This window comes from Panthera onca (genome assembly GCF_046562875.1).
Source record: "Panthera onca isolate mPanOnc1 chromosome Y unlocalized genomic scaffold, mPanOnc1 haplotype 2 h2.ChrY_unloc_2, whole genome shotgun sequence".
NCBI classification, from domain to species: Eukaryota; Metazoa; Chordata; class Mammalia; order Carnivora; family Felidae; genus Panthera; species Panthera onca.
This window is the reverse complement of record NW_027675865.1, coordinates 669,726-691,311: the sequence shown is the minus strand read 5'-3', so window position 1 is coordinate 691,311 and position 21,586 is coordinate 669,726. Positions and strand designations below refer to the sequence as shown.

General features: G+C 40.3%; 1 protein-coding gene across 1 annotated transcript in view; it reads right to left on the bottom strand.

Annotated features, from left to right (window-relative positions):
* Positions 1-289: 289 nt before the first annotated feature.
* Positions 290-21,586, bottom strand: part of LOC145715262 (coiled-coil domain-containing protein 71L-like) — a 194,688-nt gene continuing 173,391 nt past the window's right edge. Inside the window, exons 2-3 of the mRNA XM_081794932.1 lie at positions 12,717-13,496; positions 290-304 (exon numbers count right to left, since the gene is read on the bottom strand). Of these exons, the coding sequence (XP_081651058.1) occupies positions 290-304; positions 12,717-13,496 (795 nt within the window). The remainder of the gene's footprint in view (positions 305-12,716; positions 13,497-21,586) is intronic.

Genomic DNA, 21,586 nt, shown 5'->3' with positions numbered 1-21,586 from the left:
GCAAAGGACACACGAGGCCCACTCTCTTTAGCATAAAGTTTGGGTTGCTTTGGTAGGTGGATGAAAGCAACAAAACACAGACGTCTGCAGGGAGAAGTGGAGACTTGAAGGGTTTGAAATGCATACTGTCCCATTTCTGAGGGAGGGCACAGATACTGCTTGATGGCACCCAAATCAGGTGTTTCTGTCTGAACCAGTCCTGCTACCCAGGCCACAGGCAACCATAAAGATTATCCAGAGAAATGATCTGCATCTGTATCTGCTGGAGATTCACTGACTAACCATATTCTCACTGCTGCTTGGGCTGGGGGTATGGGGTGGGAGGCAGATAAACGGGAAAAATCAGACAAGGCCAAGTGGCCAAGAACTGGATGGAGTCCACCCTAACTTTTACCGTGGCCATACCTGTTACTGTGGCCATATCTGAAGTTTCCAGAGCTGATAATGCTACATTCGGGCCACCATTGTTCCCTGATGATATTGCAGTTGGTATATGATTCGAAGAAATTAAACAAGGAAACGGGGTAACTTAGTATACATTATAACGTGTCAACAAGAAGACAAAGAACACTCTTGGTTTTTACTTCATTGGCAATTACTAATAGATATGAAAGTTACAGTGCCTCCTAGGAGGCAAGGTTCTTGCCAACAGAAATACAACGCTAATACAGGAGCACCTTCCAAGGGTTCATCTGAGAGTATACTGAATGGCATGAGTATTTAATGTGATTTGATAAGGCAGAACTGGTTTCTCCATGACTCACAAGTATTAAATTCTAGAATTCCTATGAGTTTGCTTGATGCATTGATAAGCAAAGGAAACCTAGGAGGGGATTGGGTGAAGCCACATGCCCTAGAAATATGACAGCTAATTTTTGACTTAAGAAGAAAACGAATGACCTCCAAAAGACATCAACAATTCTACCTCACAGATGTGCTGTGAGCTTGAAATGCTCACACATGTGATGCATCTTGAAGATGGAAAGTGGTAAAAATATTTGTATTATTATATTAATGGCTGCTACCCTTTTCTCCAAAATTGTGTACTAGGTCGTAAAGAAATTGGCAGCTCTGCCATTCCATGCAGCCTGCTGCAGATGACGTTGCTGCCTTAATGGGACACAGCCTACAGCCTCTTTGTGAGTAAAACTCTCTTTGTTCGTGCCACTGGTGGCAGCCTTTCTGTGACAGCTGAACACGTCCCTAACCGATACTACTTGCCCTTACTCAATGCCATTCAAATACAATTTCATGTTTTGTTAGCACAGATAACATCAATAATGTCACTCTTATTGAAGGTGAAATTATTACCAACCTCACTCAGCAGATGACGTTGGGGAAAAGATGCTAGAAAAGTGTCCTAAATGAAGAAGGGTCTTGGAGAATACTGGTGTTCTCTCTCATAAGCATACCCTCGCAGAGTAAACTGTGGGGCACAGGGTTCTCTCTGTTACAACATAACTTGAAGTTTAGGAGTGGTTTTCCTTATAAAGGTTTGAAAAAGTCCATGGTAGAGAAGAGTTTACTTAATCCCAGAGAGTAAAATGAAAGAAAGCTTTGGACCCACAAACTCCTAAAATCAGTAAGTAGGCCGAGACAACCATAAGGCTGTAGACACAGGCTACCTTTCATGAGAAGGGAAGAATGACTTGGAGGTTGAAAGCCAGAACCCCGGAGGAGCTAGAGCCATGGAAAATCATTCCCAGGCCTTAAGACCCAATGAAAGGACTGCCTATCTGTGCCAGCTGATCTTCAGAATTGCTATGGACCAGTGACTCATGAAAACCTCCTTCCTTTCTTTGGGAACAGAAATGTTTGTGTTTTGTTGGTTTGTTTGTTTTTTCTGTGTGTGTGTGTGTGTGTGTGTGTGTGTGTGTGTGTGTGTGTGTGTGTTTTCTGGTTATCATGTGCCTGTGTTGGTTGTATGCTTAATTCATAGGTCTTCATTGATAGGTCTTCAGATTGAAAGTGGAATCGAGGACCAGTGCACACAAGGAGACTCATTCACACCTGGACCTAATTTGGATAAAAATATCCTGGACTTTGAGCTGATGTTACAAGGGTTGGGTCTTTAAGAGGGAGGATTCTTGGGGTAAGGTGAGGATATTTTCCATGCAGGATGAAAGTGAATAATAGGAGGCCAGCAGACAGGCTGTGGCAGTCTAAAATATGTTCATAAATTCTCTTTTAAGCCCTTCAAAAGGTGAACCTCCATTCCCTTTTCCTTAAGCATACGCCAGACGTACTGAATGGTTTTGAAAAATACAAGAAGGTGAAAGTGATGGTGAGTCAAAAACACTCTAAAGAGCAGATATTGTAGTTCCAATGATGTTGTGATCAGGGAATAATCGATGGAAGGGGCAACTGGCCAATAGACGCTAGAATTCTATGAGTGGAAGAGATGAACATAAGGGAAGAGAAACAAAAATACTATAAAATCAGAGAGGGGGCAAAACATAAGAGACTCATAAATATGGAGAACACACTGAGGATCACTGGAGGGGTTGTGGGAGGGGGAATCGGCTAAATGGGTAAGGGGCATGAGGAATCTACTCCTGAAATCCTTGTTGCACTACATGCTAACTAATGTGGAGGTAAACTTTAAAAATTAAAAATAAATAAAATAAAAAAAGAAGCTAGAATTGTACACCTATCAAAATTATCAATTCAATTTGAGAGTGGACTCAAGATATCTTCAGATGTGCAAAGACTCAGAACATTTGATTCTATTCATTCTTCATTAGGAAGTTATCTGAAGGTGTACTCCAGCAAAACAAGGAGTGAAAAAAATAAAGAAAAATTATACTTAATAATAGCCAACATTAACAGTGTTTATTTTTGTGCCAGACACTGTTATGGGTTATTTTCACATATTATTACATATTAACCACACAAGAAACTTATAAAGTACATACAATTACGATTATTATCTTCTAGAGGAGGAAATAGGGTTATAAAGAAGCCAAATAACTCATCCAACATCCAACTTACACAGTTGGTAAGTGGAACAAGTAAAGACTAAGTCCAGGCCGTCTGGCTCTAGAGTCCAGGCTTTTAAATGCTCCCTCACTCCCCAGATAGCCATCTTACCATGAAACCATGGAAACAAACGGGGACTGTAGCAGAGGAAAATCACAGGAAGGAAGCTATGAAGCAGACCTACTGAGTCACCACCTAAATGAGGCAGGAAAAGAGAAGGGTCCATAAGTGACCTCTAAGAGGTTAACAGGAAGATGTCATAAGTGGCATGATTTGAGAACACTGAAAGAGTGCAATAAAACAAAGAAGTGCAATTAGAAAACTAAGGAGAGCGAGAAAATATCCGTAAGATGGTCTTAGTCTGAATGAGCCAAGTGAAACATGGCGTGGTTTAAAGCACTGATGGAACACAAAGAAAAAGGACCCATTTCACCTTGATCCCAGAGATGTTCTCATTCAGCAGGTCCAAGGACTCAAGGAAAAGTGTAGTAATTCTAATGTTTGCATATTAGTTAATAATCCCAATTTTAAACCATTTATTAGTTTTCAAGTTTTAGAATCAACCTTGAACAATCTAAAGAGGCTTGATTGCAGAGCATAATACCAGTGTTAACAACAATGACAAACAGAAGTCCAAAGCTGATGGGAGACCGAGAAAAAGTGCAGCAAGGTTAAGGAAGACATTTATCTTACAATGTAAGGAATGAAAAATGACAGTACAGGTAAAGGAATTAGGTCTCTATTTTAAAATTTCATCTTGTGGGGTACCTGAGTGGGTCAGTGAGTTCAGAATCCAACTCTTGATTTTGGCTCAGATTATGATCTCACTGTTCATAAGACTAAGATGAGCATTAGGTTCTGCACTGACAGAATTCTCAGAAGTCTCTCTCTCTGCCCCTATCCTGCTTGAGCATATGCTCTCTCTCTCTCTCTCTCTCTCTCTCTCTCTCAAATAACATATATTCATTCACACATGCATACATACATACATACATACATACATACATACATACATACACACATAAAATTATATCTTGTGATGGTTAATTTCATGTTTTAACTGGACTAAGCCACAGGGTACCCAGATATATGGTTAAACATTATTTCTAGTGAGTCTGTGAGGACATTTCTTAGTACAGTGAACATCTGTATATCAGGAGACTAAGCAAAACATATTGCCTTGACAAACACTGGGTGGCCTCAACTAATCGGTTGGAGACCTGAATGGAACAAAAGGCAGAGTAAGAGAGAATCCACTGTTGTGTATCTGAGTGTCTTCAAGCTGCGATATTGGTCTCCTGACTTCAGACTCAGACTTGGAGTGGAACATACATCATCAGCTCTCCTGATTCTTAGGCTTTTGGAGTCTGCCTGGAACTAAACTACTGGATCTCCTGGGTCTGCCCTTCTCAGCCTCCATAATCCTGTGAACCAATTCCTATTGATACTGAGTCTCTGGAGAACCCTAACTGGGACATATATGTAACTTCATCCATTATGTCTTTTTGCCCTCAGATCCAGTTCCTGCACTTCTCCTACAGACTGTGTTTCCGGGTTCCTTGCCACCTGGCTTCCAGAGGGGTTTGACCAGTGGGTGTTTGATGGGAGAAAGGGAGGAAGGTATAAGCCCAGAGGTTTTTCTCTCGCCCGCTCCACTTGCTACTGGTGATTTTATCTCCTCCAAATTCTAGCTTCTTTCCAAGAGCCTCTTTCCCCATGTTCTCAGTTCCTGCTAGGTATGGTTCTGAGTTTCTCTAGCCCTGGGGGTGGAAACAGCTTTCTGATGATACTAATTCCTGATTGCTTCGCCATCCTTTGTTTGGCTTCTGGGATTTCCCATCACGTGTGTAACTCTTTAAAATACCGATAGTGACTCACCGGCTGGCGGGACCTGACTGAAACAGTACAAAGATAGAAGTTCAGGAATATATCAGAAGGTGAGGAGAGAGAAGACAGGTGGCTTAAGCGACCTATATACCTCATATTCACATAGGAAGTCAGTAGACGGTGCTTAAAACTGACAAATCAATAAGCAGCAGTATGCTACATTACTTATATTCATGAAGATACCTAAGAAAAGAATATAAACCTGGAACAGTTAAAAGTGTTGCCTGAAATAATGGAGGCAGTAAAGAGACCTGTGGTTGCCAGGAACTCAGGGTGGAAGGGAGAGATGAATAGTAGATGAAGCACAGGGAATATTTACGGCAGTGAAACATCTTGTAAGACAGCGAAATGCTTTGAACCATGGCATTGTGCATTTGTCAAAACTCACAGAACTGCACACCACAGTGAATGCTAAGGTAAACTTGGGACTTTCATTAAGAATAGTTTCCATTTTGGCTCATCGGTTGTAACAAATGTACTACACTGACACATGAAGTTTACAATAGGGAACATTATGTTTTTGGGGGTAGGAGGGAGAACAGGGGAACTCTGTAATTTCCAGTCTTCTTCTGTAAAGCAAAAGCTGTTTTAAAAAATAAGCTCCCTTAAGGAAAGGAAGGCAGAGAGACAGAAGAGGAGGGAAGGAAAGAGGGAGAAAGGGAGCTACTTAAAAGTCATGCAGGAAACTTAAATGTGGATTACTAAGTGAAGGGAACAATCCGAAAAAGCCATATGCTTTACGATTCCAACTATGATAACATTCTGGAAAAACAAAACAAAACAAAATGACAACAACAATGACAACAACAACGACAAGAACAACAACAACAAAAACACCTTCGGAGACAGTAAAAAGACCAGTGGCTATGAGGGTTTAGGGGGAGAGAGGAAGTGGTAATAGGTGGAGCACAGGGCACTTTAGGGTGGTGTAACTATTCTGTATGATACTGCAATAGTAGGTACATACCATTTACATTTCTCAAAACTTATGAATCTATATAACACAAAATAAACCCTAACTGTTAATGATAATGTGTCTAATGATAATATGTCAATCAATAATGGCTCATCCACCACTTATAATTAATGTATCCACATTAGTGCAAGGTACTATAGAAACGAGTGGGGGTGAGGAAACTGGATTTTTTGTGTAATTTGTCTCTAAATCTAAAATTGTTCATACAAAATGGTCCGTTTAAAAAAACCCTGATTTTAAAAAAAAAGAGAAAAGAAAACAAAAGAAAGTGTTGCCTCTGGGGAAGAGGTGTTCGTGGGGGAAACAAAGCTTTTGTTTTTTTTATTGCAAGTCCTGATCTGCAATTTGGATGTTATGGGTATTTTTTTTAACTATTTGTAGACAATACCTGGATTGAAATTTCTCAAATAAAAAAAAAATCTGTACACCTGCCAGCATAGATAACATGAAAAAGACCATATTAGCAAGTGTTGGCAAAGCTATCAAGTATTCAGAGCTCACAGACACTATGCAGGCACTACTATAGAAAGAAGTTCATGTAAATTGGTATAACCATTTTGGAAACAGTTTGGAGGAATCTTACCACAGCTGATAAGTTGGATGACATGCGACCCAGCAAATTCCCTCCTAGATAAATAAATACTATTCTAAAACATGTTCACCAAACAACGTGTCCTATAATATTCACTGAAGTTTCATTCATAATTACCCTAAGGCATAACCTACCTAAATGTCCACCAAGAGTTGCGGAAATATTGTAAACTATTCATATAAGGAAATTCTATACACCAATGAGCATAAAGGATCTATACACACAATAACATGAATATCACTAACATAAGTTTGAGTGAAAGAAGCTAGGTGTAGGACACATAATTCCATTTCTATATAGTGCAAAAACAAGCAAAAGTTGTATATTTTGTAAGAAGTCAGAATAATTCCTGTCCCAAAGGAGAGATAGACCGTGACTGAAAGAGGCACAGGTGGTCCCTTGGGGTATTGGTACCTTGTTTAATGAGTGCAGGTTCCACAAGTATATTGAACTTAACTTCATCAAGCTGTGCTCAGAATACTTTTAATAATATATGTCCTTTTTGGGTGCCTGGGTGGCTCAGTCGTTAAGTGTCCAACTTTGGCTCAGGTCATGATCTCACGGTTTGCGAGTTCGAGCCCCACATCAGGTTGTGTGCTGACAGCTCAGAGCCTGGAGCCTGCTTCGATCCTGTGGCTTCCTATCTGGCCCTCCCCTGCTCACACGGTGTCTCTCTCTCAAAAACAAACAAACATGAAAAAAAATAATATATGTCCTTTTGAATGTATACTATACTTCAGTAATCTTATTTTCATCTGAGTGCAGACCCATAAAACACACCCTTTTTTCTCTACTGTCTCTACTAAACATTTAAAGAATATGTACTTTAAACATAAATATATTTAAAATATGTAAAAATAAATATAAACATATAAATATATGTACTTTATACACATTTTACATAACTTATTTCAGTAGTTGGAAGAATCTCAACATTAACATTTCTATGAATACCTTTCAAAGTAAGAAAAGTTCAGTTTTGAGTCCCCTAGAATATTTATTCAAATTTGCTTGGGAGACATACTGTCCCATCTTTTCTGAGCACTGCTTTCCTTTTGGGCTCTGGATATGTCCCGCATGTTATAAATTTCAGTGTAAGGTGACATTGCCCAGACAGGGAGTGCTGACGATAAGTCATTGCTCTTGCAAAATCTGCAGCCAGGCTCAGTTTTGATCTTCTTGCCACCGGATAAATTCCATCTAGGGAAATTCTTTTATTGTTAATTTCAGCTACTGTAACTTTGACTTGCTCCCCAACCTAGAATATGTTGTTATTCCTTCTGCAGGTGGGAGTGGAAAGAGAGCTAAGTCACAGGCATTAGACCCAAATCTAAAGATGAGTGTGTCCATGCTTCAACTGTGAGGCTATCTATTCCCTATGGTAGCAACGTTCTGCTATTTCAAATCTAACTACTGCACTTACTTGTCTCCTTTAACACAGGAAGTACAAAACTCACACATATTGCTTCAAATTTAGTTTTGTACATGTAAACTCACACGGATTTACAGCAAACAATAAAGAGCTTACCCAAAATGAAAATTTCGTGGTGACATTTGGCAAGTTCGTGATCGGTAACTCTTATTATTTGTATAAATTCTCAGATAATTTAATATACATAACAGTATCTTTTAAATATATTTCGGAACAAGGGACAAAAAGACCCCAAATATCTAAGGAAGTCTAGAAAACCTCCAACAGTGAAAACTACCTAATAAATCAACTTAACCTCACCACCTGCTGTCTCTTTCTTCAACTAAACCCACTCATACATTACCTTCTCATCATTTGTCTTTTGGCTTTCTCAGACCACACTCTATTTTCAAGATGTTAAACTCGCAAGTACCTCTCAGCATATATATTTATTTTCAGCCCACATGCCTCCAATTAATAGCATTTATGAAGCATTTTCTATGTGTTCACCCATTAACATCCTTTTTTAATCCTTTCAGTAGTCCAATAGTTTACTTTACTAACCACATCTGATTCTTCAGGAAGCTAAAGCACAGAGTATTTCTGTAACTTACGTACAGTTCTAATGGTTTCCAGTGGTCAATCTTTCATCCCACTGCAGGCAATGTGATCCACAGTTAGTACGCTGCTGCCTCCAATTATTAATAGGAACTCAGACACAAAGACAAATCCAGGGCACATAATACTATGAATCCTGCCCTTGCTAGCACTCTACGTCTACCCCCTAGGCTGTAATGAAAATTCTGGCTTTACTTTATTCTCTAGGACAGCCTTTACTGCTGCTACTCTTATGCAGCACACTTACGTTCTTTTATAATATAAAAATACGTGAGTGTTAGGCTTTCTATCGCTACTAGAAGGGGGTTGGAGTCAGGACTCAAAATGAACTTTGATGCAGTTTTAAAGTCTTTATTGTGGCAAACTGGGTACTGGTTTGGACTGTGGCATGAAGCATTGTCTCAGAGATTCACTAGATCATCAGACTTGATATTGACAAACTGTTGACTCCCAAAATAGCATAAAAACCATATCTCCAGGCTTCCAGGGTGTTGACGTTAACAAAAGAAATAAAAATTTCTCACATTGTTTTGCGATTCACATGCAAACATAAGATTCCATTTCAAAAACTTTCTAACATCATGAAAATAGACAGATACTGCATATTCTCTAACACATATGTACAGTTAATACATTAAAAAGAAAAGTACAAGCAGATTTTTAAACTTAATCATATGTGCACATTAAACTGTCCCAGAACACAATTCAATTCCATGACAAACAACTGAGTTCTATTTCCCATAAGACATGGCTATCAACCAAAAATATTTTAAACACACCAATAAAGCAAATTTTATATATATATCCACTAAATAATATAAATATTATATATATAAATTATATATGCACTAAAAACACTGATTTTAAGAGCTCCGTGGCAATCCTTGGAACACCAAAAAACTATGAGTTCAAAATTGCTCAGATTTCTTTGTATTCAAATATGTTTCATGCATTTTTATTCAACAGTGTTCAGAACACTAGTACTATTGTTTGCACACAGCAAATCAATATGTGTCAGCCACCGGTTTAAATTATACTGGAAAAATTGTGTACTCAAACTTGGACAAAACACACAGCACAACAGTGACAGTACACAACAATGAAGCTTGCTCTCCACAATTATAACATTACTGGTTCTGTAAGGAAAATTAAGTTGCTGGGTGACAAGTAGAAGGGGGATAAAAATGACATCAGGAATTCAAAAGCTTATTTGAGGTGCCAGTCACCACATATAGGCACTCAAGCATAGCAAGGTCACAAACTTCCTCCTTACTTGTGCCATATGAGATATAAAGGTACGAGAATGAATAAAGACTATGGGATTTATTTCAAAAACCTGTACAACCTAAGCGCAGACTCGTTTTAGAAGACAGTAAATGAATGCCTCACCAGAAAGGCCACCGTGTCAAGTTCCTTTTCACGGTCTGCCCAAAAGGATACATAAAATACTTTCATTTTCCTATTAATATATGAATCAACTATATTAGTTGTTTCTTCACATTTTATAAGTTGTAAAACAAAACGTCAGCAAGGTTTTGCTAAAAACTTAGCAAAAACAAAGATTTTTTTTTTAACATCCTGTTTTTTAAACTAGAAATGGCAATATTTTTTAAGGGACCAGCTAAACAACATATTGAATTCAGGATGGACATTCAGATCCAAACCGAAATCGGATAGCCCAGATAACCCAAAGCGTGAATGCAAGTTCAAGTGCAACAAAGTAACAAGGTATAGCAGGGAAAAACTAAGATTCTCAGTTAAGTTCAAATAACTGCATGGTTGTGTTTCAAAGCTGTGCTGAGCAAAGTTATCCTCCCAGCTACATCTAATTTCAAAACCCTCTGGGAAGCTACCTCGGTAAGCTATATGTTGAAATTACATTCTAATATGGTCATTGGATTCATTTTAATTATTATACATTTATATAAAATAGGGAAGTTGTACAAATATGTATCTTTCCCTCAGGGGCTAATTAGCTAAAACAGTTACTTTGGGAAGGGTGGGGGAGAAAAACCTCTGTATTTGAAATACCATTGGCCATGGAAGCTAGTAACGAAAATTTATATAAGCTTCCTATGAAACGAGTATAATTTAACCCTCTGCATCTTTTAAATAATTATTCACTTTTATTTACTCATGTGGCAGTATTTGTAACAACACATTATCATTGAGTAGTGAAAAAAAGAATATGAGGCTTACTGGGAAACTGTATATTAGGAAGCTATGCCATTTGAACTCTACAAGCCCAAGAGTCAAAATCACAACTCTCGGGGCGCCTGGGTTAAGTCGGTTAAGCGTCCGACTTCGGCTCAGGTCATGATCTCACGGTCCGTGGGTTCGAGCCCCACATCGGGCTCTGTGCTGACAGCTCGGAGCCTGGAACCTGCTTCAGATTCTGTGTCTCCCTCTCTCTCTGACCCTCCCCCATTCATGCTCTGTCTCTCTCTGTCTCAAAAATAAATAAACATTAAAAGAAAATTAAAAAAAAAATCACAACTCTCATTATTCCCCTAAAAAGCTGCCAAGCAGAGAGAAACCGTAGTATGGAAGATTTAATAGGTCATGTTTCAGCCTGGGATGGATGGTTCTATTGCAGAATACTTAAACTTGAAAGAATAATGGTACAAAATCACTCCTTGGCCCTTCTGATATCGCAGTAAAATCTGGCTGCGGCACCACTGACTAAACACCATTAAGTCTTGCTGCCACCAATAACTGAGGTCACTTGGATAATCAAGAATTCCATGCTGGGCCACAGGATATAAACACTATCATAAAAGTGAAAAGTACTCTGTGTGGCTCTCCTGTTTGATCCCTGTGGTCTTTGATTGTCAAACAAAAGACCAATACCTGCTAACATAACTGTGCATGGACATAAGATAATAAAGGAAAGTCCTGGAGCAAAACTGTTAACCAACTGCCATGATATTGATAAGAGTGATGCATGGTAATGTGGATATTTCCTGTTATCCAACAATGACAAAAACAAGTGAGGAAAATCTATTTTGCCCAAAGATAACCTCCACCAGTTATTTGGTGCCAAAAAAAAATGTACCACCGCTCTAGATCAGTAATACTTCAGAGAATTCCAACGGCTATTATGTATGCAGGTTTAGTCACCACCCTTACCCATACTCATTTACACTATGTGATTTCTATTTTAAAATAAATTATCCTGGAAAGATTCCCAGGTCAGTATGTGAGATTGGTACAAGGCCAAGTCATTTCCGAGTGGATTCCATCCATGTCCATAACCAGCACCAGTTTTTTATTCATTTATTTTTTGAAATTCACTCATTGGTTTTTAATAGAAACCATGTGGTTTCTCAATGCACTTTCAATTTTACCCACTTATAAAGAATTTCCCAAGTTAATTTTACTAAACAAAACCTTCCAAGTGTCTACCATTTCCTTTAGGAGCTCAGTAAACATAAACATTACATTTCAATATAAAATCTTTAGAAACGTCTTAAGAATGTGTACACAGTTGAACTTGGAATCTTTTGGTTTGTAATCACCGAGCCCATGACATTCAAAGCCATACAAATCCTTACATTATTAACAGTGATACGCTTGAATTTCTTAGACAATATCCTTGGTCAAAGCTTTGGAATCCAGTTAAAACTCAGAAAGGTGTGGGATTGAGAATACCCACTATTGCAATTGGTATTGAGAATACCAACTATTGCAACAACTTTCCACACATATTCGATCTTCCACACATATTCCACAGAATACATGGAATATTCCACACATATTCGTCCAGAAAGAGTGGCAGTCAAAAAAGGAAAGAAAGAAAGAAAGAAAGAAAGAAAGAAAGAAAGAAAGAAAGAAAGAAAGAAAGAAAGAAAGAAAGAAAGAAAAAAAAAAAAAAACCAAAAACAAATGGGGCGGGAGGAGCCGGGAGGTGGGTGAACAGCAAGGAAATTCTAGCTTTATTACACAAGCATGGAACCAAATTCCTTTGGAGGGGGTGGGGGTGGAAGTCTAACGACTTCAGACCAACGAGGGAACAAGAGAGAACATGGATCTGCCCCTACAGTCCTGGAGACATCTCAATCTGGGGTTAGGAAGAAAGGGTACCTCCCTTGCGGTCCAGGGGTCTCCTCCCTCCGCAGACCCGGTGCTGGGAGGCAGCAGAGGGGCACAGCTGCCGCGGAGTCCCAGCAGGCGGCGCCGCATCCCGGGGGCGCGGGCCGGGACCATCTGGTGCTTCTTCGCCCATAAAGTGTACTAGGGGACGCGGTCCCGGCTGTCCCTGGTTCATCCCTCCAGGCACAACCCGTCCCGGGGCTGAGAGGTCGCGCGGCGGTGGCTCGCATCTCACGCCCAGGCACTGGGAAGCGGCGGAGTCTCACCACGGGTTCCAGGTTCACTCCCAGGACTTGCCGCGCCTGGCGCCGCGCTTCTGCCAGGCTGCTCTCGACCCACACGTCGCCCGCTACGCGAAAGGTGGGGAAGGTGGTCAACGTCGGGGTGGCCGCCCTCCCACTCTCCTCCAGGGTGCGGCCCCTGGAGCAGGGCCCGGGTGCCGCGGGCTTACGGGGGCTGCTGTCCTCGCGGGACGGTGGCGGCGGGGGCGGCACCTTCCTCTGGCCGACCGCCACCGTCCGGGCTCCGTGGCGCCTCCGCCTGGCAGCTGGCCGGCGCGTCTGGAGGCGGGCCTCGGGGGGCTGGTGCCGGGGGTCCGGGACCAGGGCCAGGAGGGAGGAGTAGCCGTAGACGTCCTTGCTGCGCAGGATGTGGGGGGAGAACTGGTGCTTGAGGCTGCAGAGGTAGCTCCAGAGCTCCGCGACTGAGCTCATGAACTCCGTGCTGCGGGGCAGGAATAGCTTGAAAGCGTCGATCAGCGCCTTGGTGCTGCTGGCCAGCGACAGTCGCGACGGTTGCCACCGCATGTACACCACCTTCTCCTCAGGCGCCTCCAGCGCGGCCCCTCCTGCAGCGCTAGAGGCTCCTCCGCCGGCGGCAGGGGCCAGGGCCTCCCTGGGCCAGCGCCGCCTCCTCTTCATGCTGCTCAGGATGTGAGGCCGCTAGGGGCCGCCCGCGCTTGCCAGGTCTTGCGGCCGCCGCAGGGCCCTGATGAATTTCCTACCATGAAGCCAAATCAGGAGTCAGGCTGTGAGAGTTACATCGCAGTTGCTAGGAGACCAGGCGCTTTGTGAGGTCAAAATGTCTGCACATCTTATCACGGTGGGCTGCCCAAAGCTGCCTTAGGTTTGGCTCTGTTTAAGATTATGCCCTTGAGAAAGACCTGCACGTAATCTTACCTGAGAAGGCCCATAATTCTTCACGAGTTCAAGAGGGTTGTCTTAGAGGTGAATGCACGGGTGCTTCAGCCTCCAATAATTCCATCTAACATGAAATGACACTTAGCGGTGGACAGTACACACACCTTGCAATCAAACATGACTCTAAGAGGGTTTTAGCTAATAAAATGCCTTGTCATGCAACGCACTGAAAGCCAAATTGAAATTGAAATAACTACTCTACCCTTTCAAAGAATACCGATGTACTGTGCCTTGCTTAGGGTTCCATACGTGTGTTGCTACAGCTCACAGTTCAGGAAGCTGTTCTTCACAGCAGCAGCAAACAGTTTGTCTAGTTAGTATCCATGCTCACTTTCATGCAGTGTAGGGAAGACCGAGTCATTGTGTGCTTAAGAGCAAAGTGTCAACGAATTCTGTGTGAGTGGCCAGTAGGGCATTCAGTGCCACTAAAACCTATTCGCTACCTACCAATTCATGATATTTCAGGTAAGTCATACACAAAGTAGTAAGAGACCGTATGGGATTCCAAGGGTAGAAAACGTGTTACACCGTCCGTGTAAGTGCTTTTGAAAGCAACCGGCATAGTCCATCCATCATCACCACATACACAATTCATTCACAAAATACTACAAAGACCACCCACCATGATCAACTGAAATCCATTTGGTATGAAAGGATGACTCCAAACTAGGTGAATCACTAAGAGTGATAAGTCATGGTAACAATCAGAAGAGAAACTTGCCAAGGTCAACGTGATACATGTGAGAGGCCTCTGTCTTTATCCAGCTCCTTTTCTTAAACACACAAACAAAACTTTCATCTACGCAGCTTAAGCTACTACTACCTCACGCTCATAAAGTGCTGAAAATGGAAAGCTATCCTCATATTCAGTAAGAGCAACCCCTGGATTTTTTTTTATTAAATGTAATTTATTTTCAAATTGGTTTCCACGCAACACTCAGTGTTCATCCCAACAGGTGCCCTCCTCAATGCCCATCCCCCACTTTCCCCTCTCCCCAACCCCACATCAACCCTCGGTCTGTTATCAGTATTGAAGAGTCTCTTATGGTTTGCCTCCCTCCCTCTCTATAACTTTTTCCCCCCATCACCTTCCCCATGGTCTTCCGCTGAGTTTCTCTGGATCCACACATGGATGAAAACATATGGTATCTGTCTTTCTCTGCCTGCCTTATTTCACGTAGCATAATACCCCCCAGTTCCATCCACGTTGCCACAAATGGCCAGATTTCATTCTTTCTCATGGCCAAGTAGTATTCCATCGTATATACATAAACCACAACTTCTTTATCCACTTGTCAGTTGATGGACAGCTAGGCTCTTTCCATAGTTTGGCTGTTGTTGAAAGTAGTGCTATAAACATTGGGGTACATGTGCCCCTATGTGTCAGCACTCCTGTACCCCTTGGGTAAATTCCTAGCAGTGCTGTTGCTGGGTCTTCGGGTAGGTCTATTTTTAATGATTTGAGGAACCTCCACAATGTTTTCCAGAGCAGCTGCACCAGGTTGCATTCCCACCAACAATGCAAGAGGGTTCCTGTTTCTCCACATCCTCACCAGCATCTATAGTCTTCTAATTTGGCCATTGTAGGCACTCTGACTGGCATGAGGTGGTATCTCAGTGCGGTTTTGATTTGGATTTCCCTGACGGGGAGTGCTGTTGAGCATCTTTTCATGTGTCTCTTGAAAATCTGGATGTCTTTTTTAGAACAGTGTCTGTTCAAGTCTTCTGCCCGTTTCTTCACTGGATTATTTGTTTCCCGGGTGTGGAGTTGGTGAGTTCTTTTGATAGCTTTTGGATACTAGCCAATTATCCAGTATGACTTTTGCACACATCATTTCCCATTCGGTCAGTTGCCTTTTAGTTTTGTTGATTGTTTCCTTCACTGTGGAGAAGATTTTTATTTCGATGAGGTCCAATGGTTCATTTTTGCTTTTAGTTCCCTTGCCTTCAGAGATGTGTCAACTAAGAACTTGCAGATGCTGAGGTCAGAGATGATTTTTCCTGCTTTCTCCTCCAGGGTTTGATGGTTTCCTGTCTCACATTCATGTCCTTCATCCATTGTGAGTTTATTTTTGTGAGTGGTGTAAGAAAGTGGTCTAGTTTCATTCTTCTGCATGTTGCTGTCCACTTCTCTCAGCACCATTTGTTAAAGAGACTGTCTTTTTTTTTTCCATTGGATATTCTTTCCTGCTCTGTCAAAGGTTAGTTGGCCATAGGTATGTGGGTCCAATTCTGGGATCTCTATTCTATGCCATTAAGTCTACGTATTTGTTTCTGTGCCAATACCGTGCTGTCTTGATGGTTATAGCTTTGTGGTAGTGGCTAAAGTCTGGCATTGTGGTGCCTCTCACTTTGGTTTTCTTCTTCAGTATTACTTTGGCTATTCAGGGTTTTTTGTGTTTCCATACACATTTTATGATTGCTTGTTCCAGCTTGGAGAAGAATGCTGGTGCAATGTGATTGGGGCTGCATATAATGTGAGGACTGCCTTGGGTCATATTGACATTTCGTCAATATTTATTCTTCCAATCCACGAGCATGGGATGTTTTTCGCTTTCTCTGTATCTTCTTCAATTTCCTTCACAAGCTTTCTGTAGTTTTCAGCATACAGATCTTTTACATCTTTGGTTAGGTTTATTCCTAGGTATTTTTTGACTCTTGGAGCATTGTAAATTGGATCCGTTTCTTTATTTCTCTTTCTGTTGCTTCATTATTGGTGTATAAAACGCAACCAATTTCTGTACATTGATTTTGTACCCTGCAACATTGCTAAATTCATGTATCAGTGTTAGAGGACTTTTGGCGGAGTTTGTCCGATATTCCATGTATAGTGTCATGTCATCTGCAAAAAGTGGAAGTTTGACTTCATCTTTGCAAATGATGATACCTTCAATTTCATTTACTGTCTGATTACTGATGCTAAAACTTCCAACACTATGTTCAACAACCGGGGTGAGAGTGGACATCTCTGTCTTGTTCCTGATCTCAGGGGGAATGGTTTCACTTTTTCCCCATTGAGGACGATATTTACTGTGGGTTTCTCATAAATGGCTTTTATGATGTTTAAGGTATGTTCCTTCTATCCTAACTTTCTTGAGGGTTTGTATTAAGTAAGGAAGCTGTATTTTCTCAAATACTTTTTCTGCATCTATTGACAGTGCACTATGGTTCTTATCTTTTCTTTTATTAATGTGATGTAGCACATTGATTGATTTGTGAATATTGCACTAGCCCTGCGGGCCAGGAATGAATCCCACTTGATCGTGTTGAATAATACTCTCTATATGCTATTGAATGTGATTTGTTAGTATCTTGTTGAGAATTTTTGCACCCCTATTCATCAGGGATATTGGCCTGTAATTCTCCTTTTTTTCTGTGTTTCCCGTTTGTGAAGCAAAGTAATGCTGGCTTCATACAATGAGTCTGAAAGTTTTCCTTTCATTTCCATATTTTGGAACAGCTTGGGAAGGATAGCTATTATCTCTACTTTAAATGTCTGATAGAATTCGCCAGGAAAGCCACCTGGTCTAGGACTCTTGTTTATTGCGATATTTTTGATAACTGATTCAATTTCCTCACTAGTATGGGTCTGTACACATTTTCTATTTCTTCCGGTTTGAGTTTTGCAAGTGTGTGTGTATGGAGGCATGTGTCCATTTCTTCCAGGTTGTGCAGTTTGTTGCCATAGAAGATTTTATAGTGTTTCCTGATGATTGCTTGAATTTCTGAGGGATTCGTTGTAATAATTCCATTTTCATTCGTGATTTTACCTATATGGGTCCCCTCTCTTTTCTTGTTGAGAAGCCAGGCTAGACGTTTATCACTTTTGTGTATATTCTCAAAAACACAACTCTTGGTTTCATTGATGTGCTCTACTGTTTTCCTTTAGACTCCATATTGTTTATTTCTGCTCTGATCTTTATTATTTCTCTTCTTCTGCTCGGTTTGGGGTGCCTTGCTGTTCTGCTGCCAGTTCCTTTAGGTGTGCTGTTAGATTTTGTATTGGGGATTTTTCTTGTTTCTTGAGATAGGCCTGGATAGCAATGTTTGTTGTTGTTGCTATTGTTGTTTTGTTTTGTTTTGTTTTGTTTTGTTTTGTTTTGTTTTGTTTTGTTGTTCCCTGTCAGGACTGCCCTTGCTGAATCCCGAAGGGTTTGCATTGTTGTATTTCATTTCCATTTGTTTCCTTATATCTTTTAATTTCTTCTCAAATTGCCTGGTTGACCCATTTATTCATTAGTGGGATGTTTTTTAACCTCCATGCTTTTGGAGATTTTCCATCCTTTTTTCTGTGGTTAATTTAATGTCCCTTCAATTACCTCATTCTTATCAACAAGTTTCTGTATGTTTTTAATTAATTGTTTTATATATGTGTGTGTCTACGAATTTGGTGTGTAGACATTTAAAATGTTGAGCACTTCCTGATGGAGAGACCCTGAAATTAAAATAAAAAGCTCTTCGTCATCTCTTGTTACAGTCTTCAATTTAAACTCTACTTTGCATGATATAAGTTGGCTACTCCAGGTTTCTTTTGACCTCCAGTAGCATGATAGATAGTTCTCCATCCCCTCCCTTTCAATCTGAAGGTGTCCTCATGTCTAAAATCAGTCTCTTGTAGACAGCAAAGAGATGGGTCTTGTTTTATTTTTTGTTTTTGTTTTTTCTATCCATTCTGATACGCTATGTTGTTTGGTTGGAGCATTTAGTCCATTGAAATTCAGTGTTATTAGGGAAAGATATGCGTTTAGAGTCATTGTGATGTCCGTAGGTTTCATGCTTAGAGTGGTGCACCAGTTTCCTTTCCCACCAACAGTGAGAGAGGGTTACTCTTTCTCCATATGCTCGGCAGCATCTGTGGTTTCCTGAGTTGCTCATTTTAGCCACACTGACTAGTGTGAGGTGGTATCTCAGTGTGGCTTTGATTTGTATTTTCCTGATGATGAGTGATGTTGAGCATCTTTTCATGTGTCTGTGGGCCATCTGGATGTCTCCTTTGGAAAAGTGTCTATTCATGTCTTCTGGCCCATTTTTTCACTGTATTACATTTTCCAGGTGTGACTTGGGTAAGTTCTTTATACATTTTGTACACTAACCCTTTACCAATATGTCATTCGCAAATATCTTCACTCCTTCCATCGGTTGCCTTTTAATTTGGCTGATTGTTTCCTTTGCAGTGCAGAAGATTTTTATCTTCACCAGGTCCTGATAATTAATTTTTGCTTTTCGTTCCCTTGGCTTTTGAGACATGCCAAGGAAGAAATTGCTGCAGTTGAGGTCAAAGGTTTTTTTTTCCTCTTTTCTCCTCTAGTGTTTTGATGGTTTCCTGTCTACATTTAAGTCTTTCATCCATTTTGCATTTATTTTTGTGCACGGTGTAAGAAAGTCATCTAGTTGATTCTTCATCATGTTGCTGTTCAGTTCTCCCAGCACCACTTGTAAAGAGACTGTCTTCTATCCATTGGATTCTCTTTCCAGCTTTGTCAAAGATTAGTTCACCATACATTTGTGGGGCCTCTTCTGGCTTAACTATTCTGTTTCATTGGTTAATGTGCCTGTTTCTGTGCCAATGTCATACTATCTTGATTACAGCTTCGTAGGAGAGTCAAAAGTCTGGGATGCCTCCCACTTTGGCTTTCTTTTTTCAACATAACTTTGGCTACTCAGGGTCTTTGGTTGTTCCGTGCCAATTTTCAGATTGCTTGCTCCAGTCTGGAGAAGAATGTTGGTACAATTTTGATTGGTATTGCATTAAATGTGTAGATTTCTTTGGGTAGTATTTACATTTTAACACTATTCATTCTTCCACTCTATAGGCATGGATTGTTTGTTTGTTTGTTTGTTTGTTTTTTCCTGATTTTGTTGTGTCATCATCATTTTCCTTCATACATTTTCTATACTTTTCACTGTACAGATCTTTTACATCTTTGGTTAGGTTTCTTGCTAGGTATTTTACGGTTCTTGGTGAAATTGTAACTGGCAGTGATTTCTTGACTTCTCTTTCTGTTGCTTCCTTATTGGTGTATAGAAATGCAACCAGTTTCTTTACACTGATTTTGTATCCTGTGAGTTTGGTCAATTCATGTATCAGATCTAGCAGCGTTTTCATGGAGTCTTTTGGGTTTTCCGCGTTCAGTCTCACGTCATCTTTGAAAGGCCAAAGTTTGACTTTCAGTGATATATGTTCAGTAAGTGTAGATAAAAAGAATTTACTCTTTGGGCTCTATGTTTACTTCATAATTGCACAATAAGTGAGAAATAAGCAAGAACTGTGCATGTTATCCCACATTAGATTTGGTAACTGGAATCTAACTCTTTAAAATATATTGAATTCCTCATGTTATGGATAGAAGTATGAAACATCTAACTTCACCCAGTGCACACGTGTGTATTTGTAAACACATATGCTAATCAGCAAAATTGTAATACTAGTGAGTTGTACCATATTTTACACGTTCATGGTACAGGTAATATTGTTTTACCATCTTTATGGTAGCAGCCCAAATAAGATATTTGGAATCAAGGAGAGAATCCAGAACCTACAGGGTACATTCTCCATGCTCTATCCTGGCTTTCAAATAAATGAACAAATGGACTTAAAAAAAAAGATTGCACTGGTAATCATGTTTATGCAATTGTGCAATAACTTTTTATGGACTCTAGCCATAATAAGAGTGCACGTGAATAAGGTTTGGAAATAACACCTATTTATAACTTTGTTTGACATGGCAAACTCACTAGCAACATATACTTTCAAAAACTTTTTAATTTTTAGTATTAATCTTTTCAGATATTCTATAAGGCCCAATCACATCTTACTCCACATGTAGAAGAGCAAAGGTAGAAATGGTGAACTTTGCATGTGTTACAAAGGCTATTACATGATATTATTTGATATCCTAGAATTTTAAACAACTATACAGCTGCACGACTCATGCTAGGTATTTAAAACTTGACATATTTTAGCTTTCTGCTTTTCATTATTTAATAGTTTTTTAGAATTAGCTTTTGCTACAATCGCATAACTATTAACTTGGGTAATAGACATCCAAGTTTCCAGCTTATCTGTTTTTGTATCAGTGATTAAAGTCAATCCCTATGTTATTGCCTTTTTAATTAACCATGGCTATTTTTTTTTAGTTCTTTTATCACTGCAATACTAAATTTTCTGCTGTCTTCTATGCCTTTTTTCAAGCCCAGTGATTAATCTTATGACAATTATTCTAAATTCTTGCTGTTATACTGCTTTTATTTATTTTGATCAATTCTTTAACGGTCACTTCTCCGGGAATTTCGTCTGACGGTAATTCTTCCGTTTCATCATTGTGGATAGTTTTCTATTCCTTATGTGTTTCAACGTTGTTGTTGTTGTTGTTGTTGTTGTTGTTGTGGTTGTTGTTGCTGTTGCTGTTGTTGTTTTGTTTTGTTTTGTTTTACGTGCTCTGCACCTGAGAGCACTGCTACATTAAAGTGGGCTCATCCCCTCTCCATGGCCTGGCCCTTCTGGGGGTGTGTTTTGGAAAGTGTTACTTGCTTTGCGTTGCTATGACTTTCATTGTTTGATTTCTCATCTCAGAGTGAGTTTTGATAATCCCATGAGGTGTGCTTTGATTTGCTCCTTGAAGTACCGAATGAAGTAATTGGAGGTTTGCACTCTCTTGACAGGGGTTAAAACACCTTAAGTTGCCATGGATGGATGTTCTTGCCCTTCCCAACAATGGGGGTTTCTCCTGGTAGTGAGATCCTGGAGATGTGATGGCGCCAAAGCCCGGGCCCCACACAGACGGCTCCTCCGAAAGGCTCTGGGCAGCTGCACTTATGAAAGCCGCTCATTT